The following is a 16,699-nucleotide window of genomic DNA, read 5'->3' as shown; positions in this document are numbered from 1 at the left end:
GGTCATGCTGCTCCTCCACTCGGAGACCCAGATCACATTCCCAGTACCCAGTGGGGCCATTGGCTGCCAGGCATTCAAAGGCTTTGATAAAACATTTGCAAAAGTAGCTGTGGTTAAGAGAGACTTAATTCCTGTCCTGATCAAGCTGACATCAAGCAAAAACGGGAGGAGGGCATATGGTCCCCGAGCAGAGAGTGTTAACTTCTTGGGCCATATATTAAAGCAGCAGCTGACTCAGTGTTTCAAGATATGGGAGTGTGTTCTGCGTGAGAGCTTGCTGTTATTTGTGGCACTGACAGAAGCATGCAACTCCTTGCATAATGAAAAGCGAAGACTGAAAGGGTTCTTTCTCTGCCTCTAATATTCTCTTTGGTGTTACACAACCATCTGTGGTGGAAGTATGAAAGTGTTAACACAAAATGCAGTAGACAAAACCCTCTCAATATTCCATGTATCTCTTTCACTAATTTAAAAATGCTTTCAAATGAGAGAGCACCAGTGATTCTCCCCTGGGGGGTACGAAGGGGTACTCATGCCCCCTAAACAATCTTTGTGAATCTTTGTACTTTTGTCCATTTACTGTTTTTATTTTCCCTGATTTGAAGTATAAAATGGTGAGAGTGCCCCTAAACATTTTTTTTTAAGATTCAGGTAGGTAGCCATTTTGATATATATATGTCCAGTAGCACCTTAGGACCAACTAAGTTTGTTCTTGGTATGAGCTTTCATGTGCATGCACACTTCTTCAAATACCATTTTTTAAAAAAAGGAAAAAAAGCACTGGAGAGTACTATATTTATCCACCATGCACAAATATTTCCAGCTATCTTTTCAGTTGGCTGAGAAATGCCTGTGAAATATAAATTCTAAAAAGATGAAATACCGGTATATGTCTTTTTAAAATAACACCACCTCCAATCACTAACTCTTCCTTTGCTTTGATTTTTTTTTAAGTACAACCTGCAGTTTTGCATAGTTGTATTGTGTAGAGGTATAGACAAAACCCTGAGTAATCAGAAAATTACAGAGCATAGCTGCATTGACTTTGGAGCAATGATACATGAGATCAGTGATACATGAGAAAATAATTTGGTTTTTGACAACTTTTCAAAGGGCAGGCTGCCTTTATTTTGGGGGGCGGGGTTTGGAAGAGGAAATTAGTCTTGTGAATAGCATTTTGGCAATTGATGTCAAATGAATTCCTGGTTCAGCCGCAGACTCAATGAGTGGCCTAGACATGTTTTCATCTCACCTATTTGGAAAATGGACATTCAGCAATATTGTTGTAGAATGGGCAGGATAAGACGTGCTTATCTTCCTTGAAACATATGTGCTCTTAGCTACAAATTGCAAAACTTACTGATGGCATGCAATTCAAGTTTTTGACTGGATGCAGCCATGATGCAGTCTTGCCCATAAGCCTTGCTATCTCTCTTGTTTGTCTTTTTTCTTCTCCTCATCCATCTTCTCACACTGCTTTGGTCTCCTTTGCTCTTTGGCAATGTTACTGGCTGTTACATATGGAAGGAAATTGTGGGTGGACTTCCCTCCACTGCCAGAAGTATGCCTCTGAATAGCAGCTTCCGAATCACAAATACCCCCACATAGATATCTGGATGGCCACTGTCAGAACCGGATGGTGGCCTTTGAACTGATCCAGCAGGGCTTTTCTCATGTTCTCTCTCCTTCTTGGCTCAGCCAGACACGTGCCGGCATATCTCCCCCATCCTGACTCAGCTGGCTGAGTTGGGCCAGTGGATCCCAAACTGGTGTTAATCCTGAAAGAGGAGTGCGGTGAGGGCAGGACCAGAGGGGGTGGGGGGACTTAGGCTGGATTCTAACCCTGTTCAGCTCTGTTATGCATAGCTGTCAACTTACAGATTTGAAAATAAGGGACCAGCAGCCTTGAAAATAAGGGACCACATGTGGTGGACATGCGACGAAATGAAGAAATATTGGGAACAAATTTATAATGAGCTAAAAAAAAAATTCAAATACACATTTCCCAAAAGACCAGAGGCCTTCCTACTAGGAATAATTGGGGATGAAATCAAAAAAGATAAGACACTATTCCAGTATGCTACAGCTGCCACTAGATTATTAATTGCCCCAAACTGGAAAAATCAAAACACCCCAGCAATTAGAGATTGGCAAATAAAATTATTTGAATTTGTTGAACTAGCAAAAATGACACAAAAAATCAGAAATCAAAAAAATACAAAGTTTATTAGCGACTGGAATAAATTTATGATATACATTGAAGGGAATTATAGAAACCTAAAAACTATAGCAGGTTTGATATAGATCTTACAATGTGTAAACCATTAACAACTATCAGCTGCAGGAGAAAGAAATTATTTACACTAAGAAGCCTGAAATCGGGAGGGATGGAGGTCAATAGGTGTGTAGAGGAATGATTTAAGCATTCAAAGATATAAAGATTTAAGTGTGAAGACAAAGAACTGTAACGGAATCTGATGTTATTTTTATGTTCTGTTCAGATATTTTTTCTTTGTAACTGTTGATTTGTTTTCCTTTTTGGTTATTTAAGTGAAACTCAATAAAAAGAATTTGAAAAAAGAAAAAGAAAATAAGGGACCAGCAGCCAAAATAAGGGACCTGCAGCCTCACCTGTTCCAGGCACTCCAGTCTTCCTGTCCTCCTGCAGTCTGGTCAAACTCATGCTGGTAGCTTCGAGAACACTGTCCAACCAACTTTGTAACCAGAGGTTCAACTGAATAGAATCTGAATCACATGCACCACAAGGCCTACGCAGCCTCAACTTAAGATGGCTCCCCGGCCTGGCTTTGCACTGCAAAGTTTGCAACAGCACGTGCAACAAAATGGCGTCCAGCATTCAAAAAACCCCTCAGCTTGCATTAACTAGCCACACACAAGGCATGCAAGCTCCACCCCCCAGTCGTTCTTAGACTTCTTATTGGGCGAGCAACACAGCCAAGCAACACAGCTGGAGCCTCCCTCCTCCCTGGCTGGCAGGAAGGGAGGGAGGGAGAGGAGCTGCTTCCTTTGAAATTGAAGGGACATCATTTAAGGGACATTTAAGGGACACCAATCAACAAGGGACAGAAGCGGGACATGGCGCTGGAATAAGGGACTGTCCCTTCAAATAAGGGACACTTGACAGCTATGGTTATGTGACCTGGAACCCCAGCATAAATTAAGCTAGCAAAAAAGGTGGTGTAAGTCAAACAATAGAGTTTGGATTTGGTGTAACTTTACTCTGGTTCCTGGGAATATCCTGGCCGGCCTGTGCTGGAAATCAGGATGCTGGACAAGATTAGACCCAGCAGGGCTCCTCTTCTGTCAACACACAATCAAATAAAGGCTTTGGATGCATAATTCCATCATCCCCTCCCCGACAGATGAAGCTTTGGCCTAAGTGGGCATCATTGTTGGACGCAGCCAGGGGTGCCAACTTGAATAAAATATTGTGGGGGCTCGGGTAAGCCCTGCTCCACATAAATGATCACATGACATAGTGCACGCAAACCATTTAAATGGGAATGGCATACCCTCCAACATTTCTCTGTTGAAAATAGGGACATCCCATTCCATAACGATAATTTTACTATTTATACCCCACACATCTTACTACTGGGTTGCCCAAGCCACTCTGGGCAGCTTCCAACATATATAAAAACATAATAAAACATTTTTTAAAACTTCCCTATATAGGATTGCCTTCAGATGGCTCGGGGGGGGGGGGGTCAGGTAACTCCATACTCTTCAACTTCTATCCAATGAAAATAGGGACATCCTATGGAAGAGTGGAACATTCTGGAATCAAATCAGAAACTGGGACAGCTTCTCTAAATCAGGGATGTCCCTGGAGAATAGGGATACAGTACTTCAAGGGTCGGGAATGGCCATCAATTTTGTGGGGGCCCAGCACCCTCAAATATTTTATTGTGTTAGCTCCTATGGACACAGTTCATTCTTTCTCAGAGGGAAAGATGGGGGCAGATGCCTCTTCTGATAGTGGATGAACTGGGATTTGCTTTCCCTCTCTCCTCCTGCTAACTTTCTTTTCCCTGGTGTATAAAATAATGTATAAAAATTCACTGTTAATACAATACAATACAATGCATATGATAAAATGTTTTCCCTTTGGGGTTTACTTTTCTCTATATAATTTGAAAAAAATAGCTAGATGTTCTCTTGAGGATTTTCTGCTTTACTTCTTTCTATGCTGATATAATAGTCTACTGTGGCATTGCTGAATGCATGTTGTTATTTCAGATACATGCTGTTGCCTGCTCTATTAATTTCTCCCTCCCATTCTCACACAGGGCACACAGTCAACGTCATTCTCACTTACAAGTCCAGGGTTTGTATTTTCACTGTCTCTTTCCAACTGGATATTTTTAATCTAAGGAGTCTTCAGTAAATGCTGCATTAGTAAATCTGAATTAGCAAACTTTCATTTGCAAATGAAAATGCTGATTTTTGGTGATTACATTTTAAATAAAAGAAATTGTGGGGTAGTGGAGTGTTTTGTCCTTTTAGGTAGCTCTGATTCTTCTGTGGACAGTGTGATTTTAATATAAGCATAATAATAACACAAGCAACATGAAAATCACTTACACAGCTCAATGGGGTTTCAGTGGGGAGCATGAACAGAGTAGATCCATGAATTAATTTAGACTGTCACCCTAAATGAGTCGTTTCAGAGCAGGGTGACTCCTAGAGATCATAACTGTTTTCTGCTGAGTTGCTATACGAATTAAATCACAATAGTCACTTCTCTCATATGGTTTTTCATCTAATTATAATCACGATGTTTTAGTTTAAGAGAACATGCATTCATTTGTCTGGTTAGTCAGCCTGCAATACTTACCACACTTTCCAGGAAATATGTTACACTGAACTTGTTGAGACTCATGAGGAAACATGTATAGGATGACTCTGTTTTTGCTCTTCTGCATTTCTAAGATGAAATGCAATCTAAATTTGAAGCTTTGCCATAGTGAGTACATTAGTTGTTTGGGATGTTTTGTTGTTTTTTTTTAAAAAAAAGAAGGCTAGTAAGGTAAGAACAGCAGAATGCATTTATCATTAATGTAATTTCATTATAAATCCTTTTTCAGTTGTAGTCTTTGAAATAAAATATCTTTATTAAAACAAACTGTAGCAGTCCCCATATTTTGTACTTAGTAATCAGATCTGAGGCTCAGTTCACACAGGCAGCAGATCTGTAGGTAAGATGTCCAGTTTTACATACCACTCTCACATTGCAGATATAACAGGACCTTATGTGACTTGCCGAGATTACAAAGCAAGTGTGTAAGAGAGCTTGGAAAAATCCCAAGCAATTGCCTGGCCCCTCTCTTAAAGGCAACAACACACGAGAAAGTCCTATGGGACCCAGTGGATCTCACTACTAAGTATATTTAGGACTTGAAGGGTAGGGTCTTAACTTTGAATATGGACAACTAGGAAAGTATTATGCTACTTAAGTCATGTTATGCATCACGAGGGATACAAAAGTTTCATAACAGCAGCTAAATGGCTTTTGTCTACTGTTGTTTATCCATGTCCATTCTTGTATTCCCCTGCTTCCAGATCACATTTTCACATTTATGATTTGAGTGGAGCAGTGAGTAGTAGTAAAAGTAGTCTTTTTTCCTTTTTAAAGAACTTATCTGATGGTGCCTTCTTACGCTCCTAGTGCAATATGATAGCACACAATATGACAGTCCAATTTGTACGGCACTTCTGGTATTAAATTGAAATGGTTGCCACCTTCGTTGCCAACGAATGAGGCACTGAGGGAGAAAGCAGTGCCCTTATGTCCTTAAAGAGAAATCATGATCACAGGTGCCTTCAATCTGCTCCAGAACTTCGGTCTGTTCATTACTCTAGACATTTGTTTTTGTACAGAATTATGTACAACTGGGAATACAGGAAGCACCTTCCAAAATGGCTGGGGTTTCTTCCCCAGGAAAATTCCCATGGGAAACATGGGAAAAGAGCCAAGCAGATTGCAGATTCCACATTGGTCAGTCTCATGTAGAATAGAGATGTGTTTGGAGTTGCAGGGTTTTGTTGTTGTTGCTTTACACATATACACATGATTCATAATTATGTCACATAATATAGTTTATATGCACATTGGGGGTTTCAACTAAAACTTTCCTCTTTGTATGTATGCCTTGCATTTTAAAATATGTATTATTGTATTATGATTTTACATTGTTGTAATCCACCCTGAGTTAGAGGAAGATACAAAGATATATGGATTCAAAAAGCATATAATTGGTTAACAAAAATCAAAACTCATTCATTTTGAACTTCACACAGATAAAAAACTCCCAAATCCCTTCCATTTCCCCAACCATTTCTCGAAATATGGAGACCTCTTGTGGTCATTCAGGGACATGCTGTTTACTGGATGCATGTTCATCACTCCTACAGGCTGTGTGATTTCTAGAAACAGCAAGAAATCTCGAGGAATCTTGATAACAGACAAGAGTGTACTTCATCAGAAGCTGTTTCCTCTCAAAGCAAGTTAGTGCCACAATATATGTATTTGTCTTTAAGGCAGGGATGGAGAACCTATGTCTCTCCAGAGGTTGTTGGACATCAGCTCCAGCTAGCATGCTCAGTGGTCAAGAATGATGGGACTTGTAGTACAGCAACATCCAGAGGACCAAGGGCTCCCAATCCCTGTTTTAAATTGTTGTAGAACTCTTCCTTTTTCTGGCTACGTTTCTATCATTTATTCATCCAGATTTAATGTGTCTGATTAGTGATACCCTTGCATATAAATATAAATATAAATATAAATATAAATATAAATATAAATATAAATATAAATATAAATTCTGTTTCTGACAATGCAATCCTATTCATATCTACTCAAAAGAAAGCTTCATTGACTTCAATAGGACTTACTCCCAAATTAATTCAGTACAGGATTGCAGTTTGACACTCTTATTAAGGAAGTTGGCTAATCTGGAGTTCCATCACCAAATTTTGGTCTTGTATTTATAGATTTTGAATGAGCATTTTTCACTTTCTGAATGTTGCATTTATTCAGAACATTGGTAGTAGCCAAATATAGACAATGTCTCACAATACATCCCCTATTGTATTTGCATATAGTCTATTTAACATTACTTAACTTTGCTTTTTCTTTTTAAAAAATATTCTTGAAGGGCTCCCCACCTTTCTTTATAGGCTGGCTATGGTAGCCGACAGAAAATAAAACATCTCATTCATGCACACAAACAATTGTGCTCCCTAGGTTCTAAAACATATTTATTTTTGTTTGTAATTTCCACCCTGCTGTCAGCAGTGCACATTTTATTTCACATCATTAAATGCATGCTAATGCTGAAATATATAAAAAAAATATGCAACCATCTTTGACAAAAGCAAGGTAAATTAATCAACATGGAGTGTAATGAGGAACCATTAAAATTCAAGGAAAGAGTTTAATCAAATTGTAGAAGTAGAGGAATGGAAGGCTGAGCTTGCAATGGATTAGCGTAGCCTCCTGTGCTCTTTAAAAATCTTCTCTTTGTGGAACTTACCTCCTTTCTCAACTTGTGAAAATCAAATCAAATAATTCTTGGAGGGCTGTCTGGCAATCAGGTTTTTGCTGCCTCAAATTTAAATTATTGACTGGAATCACAATGTCTTGCCTTCATTTTTATTTTTTATTTTTTGCAAATTAGAAAATAGGATACAAGAGAACCCTCTTCCAATTCTTTGTGTTCTTCGGAAGACACAAGATTTACCCACACTGGAGGAATGGCAAACGCAGTTGATGGACTACATGGAACTGGCCGAAATGACTGGCAGAATCCGAGACTTGGGAGAAGAAACAATTGAGGAGGACTGGAAAAAAATTTAAGGACTATCTGGAAAAACACTATAAGTTGTATGAATGTTAAAAAAATGCACCTTTTAGGAAACTCTAGCTTCAGTAATGTTAAACTAAAGAAATGGAAATTAAGGTACAGGAAGTCTGAGATAAGAATAAGGAAATAACTTTATTGTGTTTAAATGAAAATGTACATGATTCGGGTTATAATACATTTGAAATTGGGTAACATGATAAAACGAAGGATACAATAAGTAATGAAATAAGTTAACAAATTGCTGATGTTATGTTCACAGAGAATGCAGGGTTGGGAGGATGCGGGGAAGTCCAATAGATTTGGAAAAAAGAACAAGAAAATTTGTAATCTTCTTATTTTACTTTTATAACATGCTCTTTATTCTTTTTTCTGTATTTTACAAACTTAATAAAAAATATTATTAAAAAAAACCAATTCTTTGTGTTCTTCATTTATATAGGTTCCCTCTGTTGTTGTTGTTCTCCCTCTGTGCCTCTTTTAAATCTCCCTAGCTTCAAACTGATGGCAATTTCAACACTTCTCCCATTTCGGGTTCCAAGGGAGTCTAAGGGCATCGTCAGAACAGCAGCTTCATCTGTCAGCAGTGAGCATGCTCAGTCCATGGAGCAGACTCAGTAACGACGAGAGAACAAAATCTCATAGGTAGAATCTCGGAGTGGTGAGCTGAGCCGAGAGAAAAGGTGAAATGGCAGAAGAGAAAGAGGACCAGGCTGCAGGGGGAATGCCTCCAGCTGAAGTATATTTGAAGACAGATGACAAACTGATCCTCTATCATTGGACTCAGTCCTTCAGTTCCCAAAAGGTGAGTAGCTAGTGTGGCTGTTTCTAAGAATGTCAGATTTCAGAACCCGGACAGCTCCCTCTGTACGTTTTGCCCACCTAAAAGGTGGTTGCTGGGTGTGGATGGACACTCTGTTTATCTAAATGCAGCTGTGAGAATGCATTTGGAGAAGAAAACAGGCAGAGGGGAGAGTAGGGAAAGGTGAGGCCAGTGTGCTTCTTAAACAGGCCTCAGAGCCCTTACAATTGTCATAGTCTAGGGATAGCCAATGTGGTGCTCTTCAGATGTTATTAGACTTCAATTCCCACCAGCCCAAGCCATCATGGCCAAGGGTCAGGGATGATGGGACCTGTAGTCCCAATAACATCTAGAATGGACCACACTGACTACCTGTCATAGAATTTTATTCATTTTAAAACAGTTAGCTGTTTCCAAGAATAAATTGAGCAGCAAAAGGAAGAAACAATATTTGCTTGCTTTTTCATACATGGTTTTCTTTACAGAGACCACAGAGTGCACTTAGGAAATTAATGGGTATCATGTTGTGAGCATGTCCCTACCAGAAGCCACCTGCAATGTTGAACCAAATTAAATAGTATGTTACTCATTTTCAAAACAGCAGCAGCAGCAGCAGCAACAACAACAACAAATTAATTAATGTTATATGTATAATGTTTTAATAATGCTGTTAGTTTCAGATTCTTCATGTGTATTTCCAAACTCTATTAATAGGAAATGCGTATTTTTAATAGGACAGCTGTAAATCTTCAACAGGAATGTTCATATATATTTTTCAGGTGCGTTTGGTGATTGCTGAAAAGGGACTGAAATGTGAAGAGCATGATGTAAGCCTTCCACTGAGTGAACACAACGAGCCTTGGTTTATGCGTTTAAATGCATCTGGAGAAGTCCCTGTACTCGTCCACAGAGAAAACATAATTTGTGATGCAACTCAGATTGTTGACTATCTTGAAGAAACTTTTGTGAATGGTAAGAAGAGTACTTTGGTGATTTTTCGTAATGTAAATGTTGGGTAGGAATTACACCTTTCTGCATTAGGATTTGTTTACAGGTGCCCAAACGATTGCCCAAATATTATTGATTGTCTACAGATGCACAAATGCTTCCAGGAGGGTCACATAATGTGCAGTTTAGTCCTTGTGGCACACTGAAAAATGGGGTTAGGAAACTTTGTGGGATGGGTTTGGCATAAAAATTATAGCCACTCTTTGACATGGGTTATAATTTTATTACTCCCATCTCTCTCATAGTTCATTTGCCCATTATTGTCTACTGTGACTAGTAGCTCTCTAGGGACTTTGGCAGGAGATTTCCCTATCAGCTGTTTCCTGATCCTTTTAACTAGAAGCAACAGGGATTGAACCTGGGATCTCCTGCAAAGAAAGCTTGTGCAGTACCACAGAATGAGGCAATAGTGCTCTCCTACTATTGCCTAAACGCATTAAGGTTTGCAATTGAGCCTTCTCCAATCACAGTATTGCAGTGACTAAGACTTTAAACTTTGATCCTTCAATTTTGTTCTCACCATCATCTATCTATCTATCTATCTATCTATCTATCTATCTATCTATCATCTATCTATCTATCTATCTATCTATCTATCTATCTATCTATCATCTATCTAATCTATCATCTATCTATCTAATTTTTCACCCCAGAAAACATTCCAAGGCTGATTCCAGAAGAAGGGAGCATGTACTATCCCAGGGTTCAGCACTACAGAGAGCTCCTGGATTCCTTGCCAATGGATGCCTATACACACGGATGCATCCTACATCCTGAATTAGCAGTAGATTCTATGATCCCAGCTTACGCCACAACTAGAATTCGTAGTATGTACCATTGTCTGATGAGAACTCTGCTTGTGCAGTGTTAGATAGAATGCTTTAACTCTATTTTTGTGTGTTTATCATAAAACTATTTCCGTTGACAATAACAAAACCATTTTTTCTAAAAAAATACTGTTTTCCATCAAATTAATTATAGTGTATTTAGGGGTTAAATCTGCATTAGTGATAGAGAGGTGTTTGTACTAAAGTATGTCAGATATTGGAGCAGGCAGACAACGCACATTTGGCAAGTTCTTAAATCAAAGAGTTTCTAACTGATATGTTCTAATATATAGCTGTACTGAAGTATTTTGACGGACGTGGTTTATTAGCTTTTAATGAGTTCATTGTTTCTTCAGGCCAAATAGGCAATACTGAGTCTGAATTAAAGAAACTTGCAGAAGAAAACCCAGATCTTCAAGATGCCTATATAGCGAAGCAGAAACGTCTTAAAGTAAGAATGGACAATATCTGACAGTCAAAAACCCAACTTAGAATGCTACTGTTCCTTTGGATGTGATATTAATGTGATATATTTCTTGTCATTGCATGTATGTATCTTCAGAAGAAGTCAAGGTTAAGGGGAATGTTTTGTAATAGCTCTGCTTTTGTGGCCACACTCCTTGCTATTACTGTTGCTTGTTTGTTCTATGCTTGTATTGGTGTTGTTATGCAACCAGTAGTGGGTTCCAGTTTTGCTCACTTTCTTTCCAAATACTGAGCATTGCTGCTGGTTCCTGAGAGCGGCAAGGCCTGGAGAGTTCAGCAGAGTGTTGCCTGGTGATCATGCCAAACGAACACTCTTGTTGCTGCACCCTCACTGCACTCCCCATATCTTGCCCCTCCACCTCTCAGGAACCAGCAACAACATTCTGTGTTTGAAAGTCAGGTGAGCAGTGCTATTCTAGCTACGACACTCCACTGATCACTACTGGATGCATAGATGCCTGGTTTATGAGTATACTATGCATGCTTCCTCGGAAGTAAATCTCAATATGTTCAATGGGGCTTACTCCCAGGAAATAGGACTGCAGATTAAATATATAATCTATTTATTTTCCTTAGTCTAAACTGATGGATCATGATAACATAAAGTATTTACAGAAAATATTGGATGAGCTGGAAAAAGTTTTGGATCAAGTTGAGACTGAGCTGCAAAGAAGGAATGAAGAGACTCCAGGTAGGAAATTTTCATATTTAGTTCTTGGTCAGTGTGTAGCTGTCTCAGTTAAAGCATTGCATGTTGTTCGATATATTGGCACTGCACATCAGACATTTGATCAGCACATGGAAAGTTCATTTTAAAAAGAAACTAGTTCGTTCCAAGCACTGCAATTGGTTAAGTCAAAGGTTCCCAGTGTTTTCTTGTTCAAGCACTTTTGTTGCTTTAAGATTGAAGATTTAGAAATGCAAATAAACAAACAATTTAATGCCTTTTCCAGGAACAATCTGGGGCTGATGGCTATTTGAGCATAATAGAGAAAACAGTGACAGAAACATAAGACCCAAGGTCCTTCTCATCTTATTACTTTTTATTAACCACTTAACTTTTTTTTTAACCTTCATTCTGATTAGAAAATGGACACCAGCCTTGGCTCTGCGGTCAGTTTTTCAGCCTGGCCGATGTATCCCTTGCTGTTACATTGCATCGACTGAAGTTCATTGGACTGGCAAGGAGAAACTGGGGGAACGGAAAGCGGCCTAACTTGGAAGCCTATTATGACCGTGTCTTGAAGAGAAAAGCATTCCACAAGGTTTTAGGACATGTCAACAACATATTAATCTCTGCAGTTCTTCCAACTGCATTTCGAGTGGCCAAGAAGAGGGCACCAAGGATTTTTGGCACCACTCTTTTGGTTGGCTTCTTAGCTGGAATTGGGTATTTCGCTTTGGTGTGTCTCCGGAGGAGGTTTCCCAATGTGCTGTCATCCATTAGAGCAAGGCAAAGTTATCTGTAGATGTTTCTTGCCAAACTGTGAAAGGACCACCAATTACACCAAGGATGTAATGGGCCACAATATTGTTATATATTAGTACAGGGGTTGCCAACATGGCACCCTCCAGGTGTGGTTGGACTACAATCCTCATCAGCCAACTCTCATGGCCGTTAGTAAGGGATGATGAGAGTTGTAGTCCAGCCACATCAGCGGGCACCATATTGGCTACCCCATATGAGTAGATTTCTGCTGTCGCACAGGTACTTATAGAAATGAAATCTTGAAGAAAAATGAAAGAATAGCTTGGATCTGGAGTACTGGGAGCAGAAAACTATGGGATGGGATTTCCCTTTCTACTGCTAAAAAAAATCTCTCTGGATGGTTGAGGGACCCTTCTGAGCAGCACGGGATGGGGCATAGTGCCAGAAGAAGATTGGATTACCCAAAGTTGTGGGAGGGGAAAGGACCATACACATTGCACAAATGGTGCTCTGCTCATGTAATGACTTGGGTTAACTTCCACATGATTTGAGTCAACTTCTCATCCTCTCAACTCATGCTGTTCAGGAGGGCATTTGGAGCTGCAGGGGGGTAAAATAATGGGATAATCTTCAGGCTTCTTTCTGCTTCCAGTACTCAAGATTCTAGCTGATATAACTTCCTTTTCAAATTGTGGCTCATGTGGCAATATGCAGTTGGAAAGAATACACAACCCTCCCTCTCCCATCTCTCTCTCTCTCTCTCTCTCTCTCTCTCTCTCTCTCTCTCTCTTAAAAGCCATTCCTTAATATTTTACTTTATGTGGTCTTTTGGCAATTCAACATTTCTCATCATTCAGTGTGATCAGCCCTCTGCTAATCCACCACTTATATATTATGTAAAATTGGCCCTTCTAAAAATGAGGAGCTTTACATCAATTAATATGTTGCACCATGGCTGGATTAAAACACATTTTCCTAAAACACCAGTTAGTTGAATGTACTTTGTCAGAGCAGCACACATTTAAATCACATTAGGAAAGCACATGAAAAAGTAGATTGTTATTAGGAACATAGCAGACGGGTTTCCAAGGCACAAATAACAGTTAGGCACTGGACCTCTGTGGATTGTCCATTAGGAGGAGACACCTTGATGGAATTTGTGCCTTGATTATTCTTCGCACAGGAGTGTCATGCATCATCAGTCTATTCTGAAGCACTGTGCATCATGCATTGGATATTGTGAGTGTAAATCAATAGGTGTGTTGCTTTTCTTTTAATGTAAGCATATTTTCTGTGCCTGTGTATGAATGTAGCCCATAATGTGCCTCAGAAAATGTCCTCTCCACAAATATAATTTCTTCAGAAAAGACACACACACACATTTGTAAACAGATTTGTGTCCAATGAACTGTACTTTGCTTTCTGATTAAAATTGGTTTACCAACCAACAGTTTGGTTATGAAGTCTTATTAGTGTGGGGTAATTATATTTTAGATCTGGAAAGGGTGTGAAGGCTATCTGGCACTGGGGTCTGATATCCCTTGCTAATCCTACTCAGAGTAGACCCACTGAAGTTAATGGAAACAGCTAACTTCGGCTGATTAATTTCAGTGGGTCTTCTTTGAGTAGGACTCAGTTGAATTCAACCCTGGGACAGGATCTTCTGTTCTGTGGCACAGGTCTTCCAAATACAAGGAAGGGAGGAGCCCTTATCTCCAGAGGACATCAGAAGAAGCCACTTGTATTACCCAACCTTTTCCCCTGGAGGGGGAAGTGTTCACACATATGTATGTAACCCTTAGGCTACATACATACATACATACATACATACATACATACATACAGCAGGTTCAACCAAGATGCACTGTGTCAGAGGTGGCTGTAGGACAAATGATTTGTTTTGAGTAAAACAAACCCAGATGACTCAAGGAAAGCATACTGTGCGCCATATGATACAGGGAAATGCAAATCCCCATCCTCCTGCAGCAAATTTGATTTAGAAAAGAGTTCGTTTTCAGATCACAAACATTGCATTGTCAGACTGTATGTGCGAAAACCAAGAGAAAGTTTTCTCAGCATTTTTACACCAAACCTTTTTGTTCAATACTGCATGTTCAGTTGCACTAATCTTTGCTCTAACAAAGGGCATTGTTAAGGAATGACACCATATATTTGTTTTATTAGGCATCCACCCTCCTTCCAAGAGCTTATATTACCTCCAGAAGTAAATATCACCAATTTCAATATGGGAATTATTCCCAAATATAACAGTAGCCTCATCACAACCTTATGAGACAGCTTAGGTGGAGAGATTGCAACATTCCCAAAGCCACCTACAGGTTTCATAGGTGAACTTAGGTTTCACACACACAACTGTTAGTCAGTTGTTTCTTCAACTCATCAAACTTGACTTTCCTACATATGCTCTGCTTTTTGAAGCTCCTCATCCTAGACAAACCTGCTGATCATGCCAATGGCCCATGTAGTCCAGCATGCTAGTCTCATAATGACCAGCCAGATGCCTTTGGTAAACCTGCAAGCAGGACATAAGCACATGGCTGACAAAGAGCTGCCAAGGGAGATGCAATTGGAAAGGGAAATCTGAGAAGTCGCAGTGCATAAATGGCAATGTCTGACTAAGTTTACAGAGAAAACTTTGGATCCTATCCCTACATCTTCCAATTTAATTCACTAATGATTAGAATCAGAAAAGGAGATAGGATTTAGCTATTTTAAAAATCCCACTCCTGACAACTGTTTATTTCATTTTGGGCTAGCTGGTCACATATCCTATTCCATTCTAGGTGGGCGGGTTGTGGTTTGGCTGGATTGTCACTGTCAAGTGACATCCTTTGGGGGGTTCTGAAAGAGACCTTGCTGGCAGACCAGTTTGTCTTCTTGTACTGCAGGCACACAGAAACTGAAGCAGCAGAAAGCAAAGACTTGAGATAGGCTGGGTATAGTGTTCTCTTTCTATCGATGAGCAGTGTAAATGGCTCATGATCCTGGGACCTTGCAGTGTATGTTACCCAGCACAGTGTCTTCTTCTTTTTAGGCAGCCCAAGAGCATGAAGCCCTCTTATTTTTGACCCAAGAAAGACTCAGGACATATTTCTAATGCTTTATTAATACACAGTTCTAAAGCAATATGGCACACACACAAACGTACAATACTGAAGCACAAATTCTACTACTATACATCCTTTAACAACCCATGTGGTTCCTCTAGAAGGGCAGAGGCAACCATGCCACAGGTTTTGTCAGTCCGCATAAGCAGTGGCGTAGCGTGGGTTGTCAGCACCCGGGGCAAGGCAAGTAATTTGCGCCCCCTAACCCGTGGATTTGCGCCCCCTAACCCATGGATTTGCACCCCCTAACCCTAACCCCCAGATGTTGCGCCCGGTGTGGCTGGCCCCCCTGCACCCCCCACGCTACGTCACTGCGCATAAGGCTCCAATTGGCTTCATCTCACTGCTGTGTCACCTTTCTACATCTACCGTAGTAGGATAGCGTTTCAGCCAGCAGGGCTCACTTAGAGCTGTTCAAGGTCCTGTATTTCTTGGCCCTCTATATACCAGGGCTTCTGATCAGGGTTACTTAGGAGAGAGCACCCCAGCCTTTCCAACTGGGCAGCCTGTTCTGTGAGTGCTTGAGGTTTACTTGTGTAGTTTTAGGACCTTCCCTATTTTTTGGTGATTGTATTCTTTGCAAACTTTTAAACATTTAATACAGTATTTTAAATTGTTGTAACCTTCTCTGGGACCTGACATCATCATCATCATTATCATGCAACAGCTGTGGGAAACAGCCAGTGTTGGCCATGGATACACGAGCTGACACATAAGACCATACTGGTTTTCAGCCAAGTCAGCATATTATGCAAGAGTTGCCAACCTTTTTGGAGCCCATTTACAATCTGGAGAAACTGTCATGGGTACTGCACAAGCACTGCAGCCATTAGTACCTCCAAAATAGCCTCTTCCCCATTGCAATTGGGCATGAGGTAGCCTTCTTTTGGCTACAGTAAAAGGCTTTTTGGAAGCCTAATGCAGCGACCAGAGGATTATTTTTGGCAGTGGGAGTGGCAGTCACAGCTGCAGCGGGGAGAGTTAATCATTCTCATTTGTGAGTCCCCCAACCCACCACTGTCCTGCAATTAGGCTTGAGAAAAGCCTTCTATTGGTTACAATGGGAGGCTTCTTTCCAATGTAATCTCAGTGTGGAGGGGCACATAGGCATCACATGCTAGGTTACATACTTATCT

At 40.1% G+C, this 16,699-nt stretch overlaps 1 protein-coding gene across 1 annotated transcript; it reads left to right on the top strand.

Moving 5' to 3' along the window:
• The first annotated feature begins 365 nt into the window (after positions 1-365).
• Positions 366-13,883, top strand: GDAP1 (ganglioside induced differentiation associated protein 1). The gene is made up of 9 exons (XM_083747978.1): positions 366-451; positions 4,311-4,348; positions 6,436-6,532; positions 8,426-8,688; positions 9,465-9,657; positions 10,347-10,520; positions 10,877-10,971; positions 11,583-11,697; positions 12,093-13,883. The coding sequence occupies exons 4-9, from the start codon at positions 8,572-8,574 to the stop codon at positions 12,473-12,475; spliced, it is 1,077 nt and encodes a 358-aa protein (XP_083604104.1). The 5' UTR covers positions 366-451; positions 4,311-4,348; positions 6,436-6,532; positions 8,426-8,571; the 3' UTR covers positions 12,476-13,883.
• Positions 13,884-16,699: the final 2,816 nt, after the last annotated feature.

The sequence above is a fragment of the Podarcis gaigeae genome (assembly GCF_964106915.1).
Source record: "Podarcis gaigeae genome assembly, chromosome: 7".
Classification (NCBI taxonomy): Eukaryota; Metazoa; Chordata; class Lepidosauria; order Squamata; family Lacertidae; genus Podarcis; species Podarcis gaigeae.
This window is presented reverse-complemented; position numbering and strand designations above follow the sequence as displayed.

Bases quoted from the DNA above. Each gene is read 5' to 3' on its own strand.
- GDAP1 (XM_083747978.1), top strand. From the start codon at position 8,572: ATGGCAGAAGAGAAAGAGGACCAGGCTGCAGGGGGAATGCCTCCAGCT. The intron at 9,658-10,346 runs GTAAGAAGAGTA...TTTTCACCCCAG, and splicing joins TGAAGAAACTTTTGTGAATG to AAAACATTCCAAGGCTGATT. The intron at 11,698-12,092 runs GTAGGAAATTTT...CATTCTGATTAG, and splicing joins AAGGAATGAAGAGACTCCAG to AAAATGGACACCAGCCTTGG.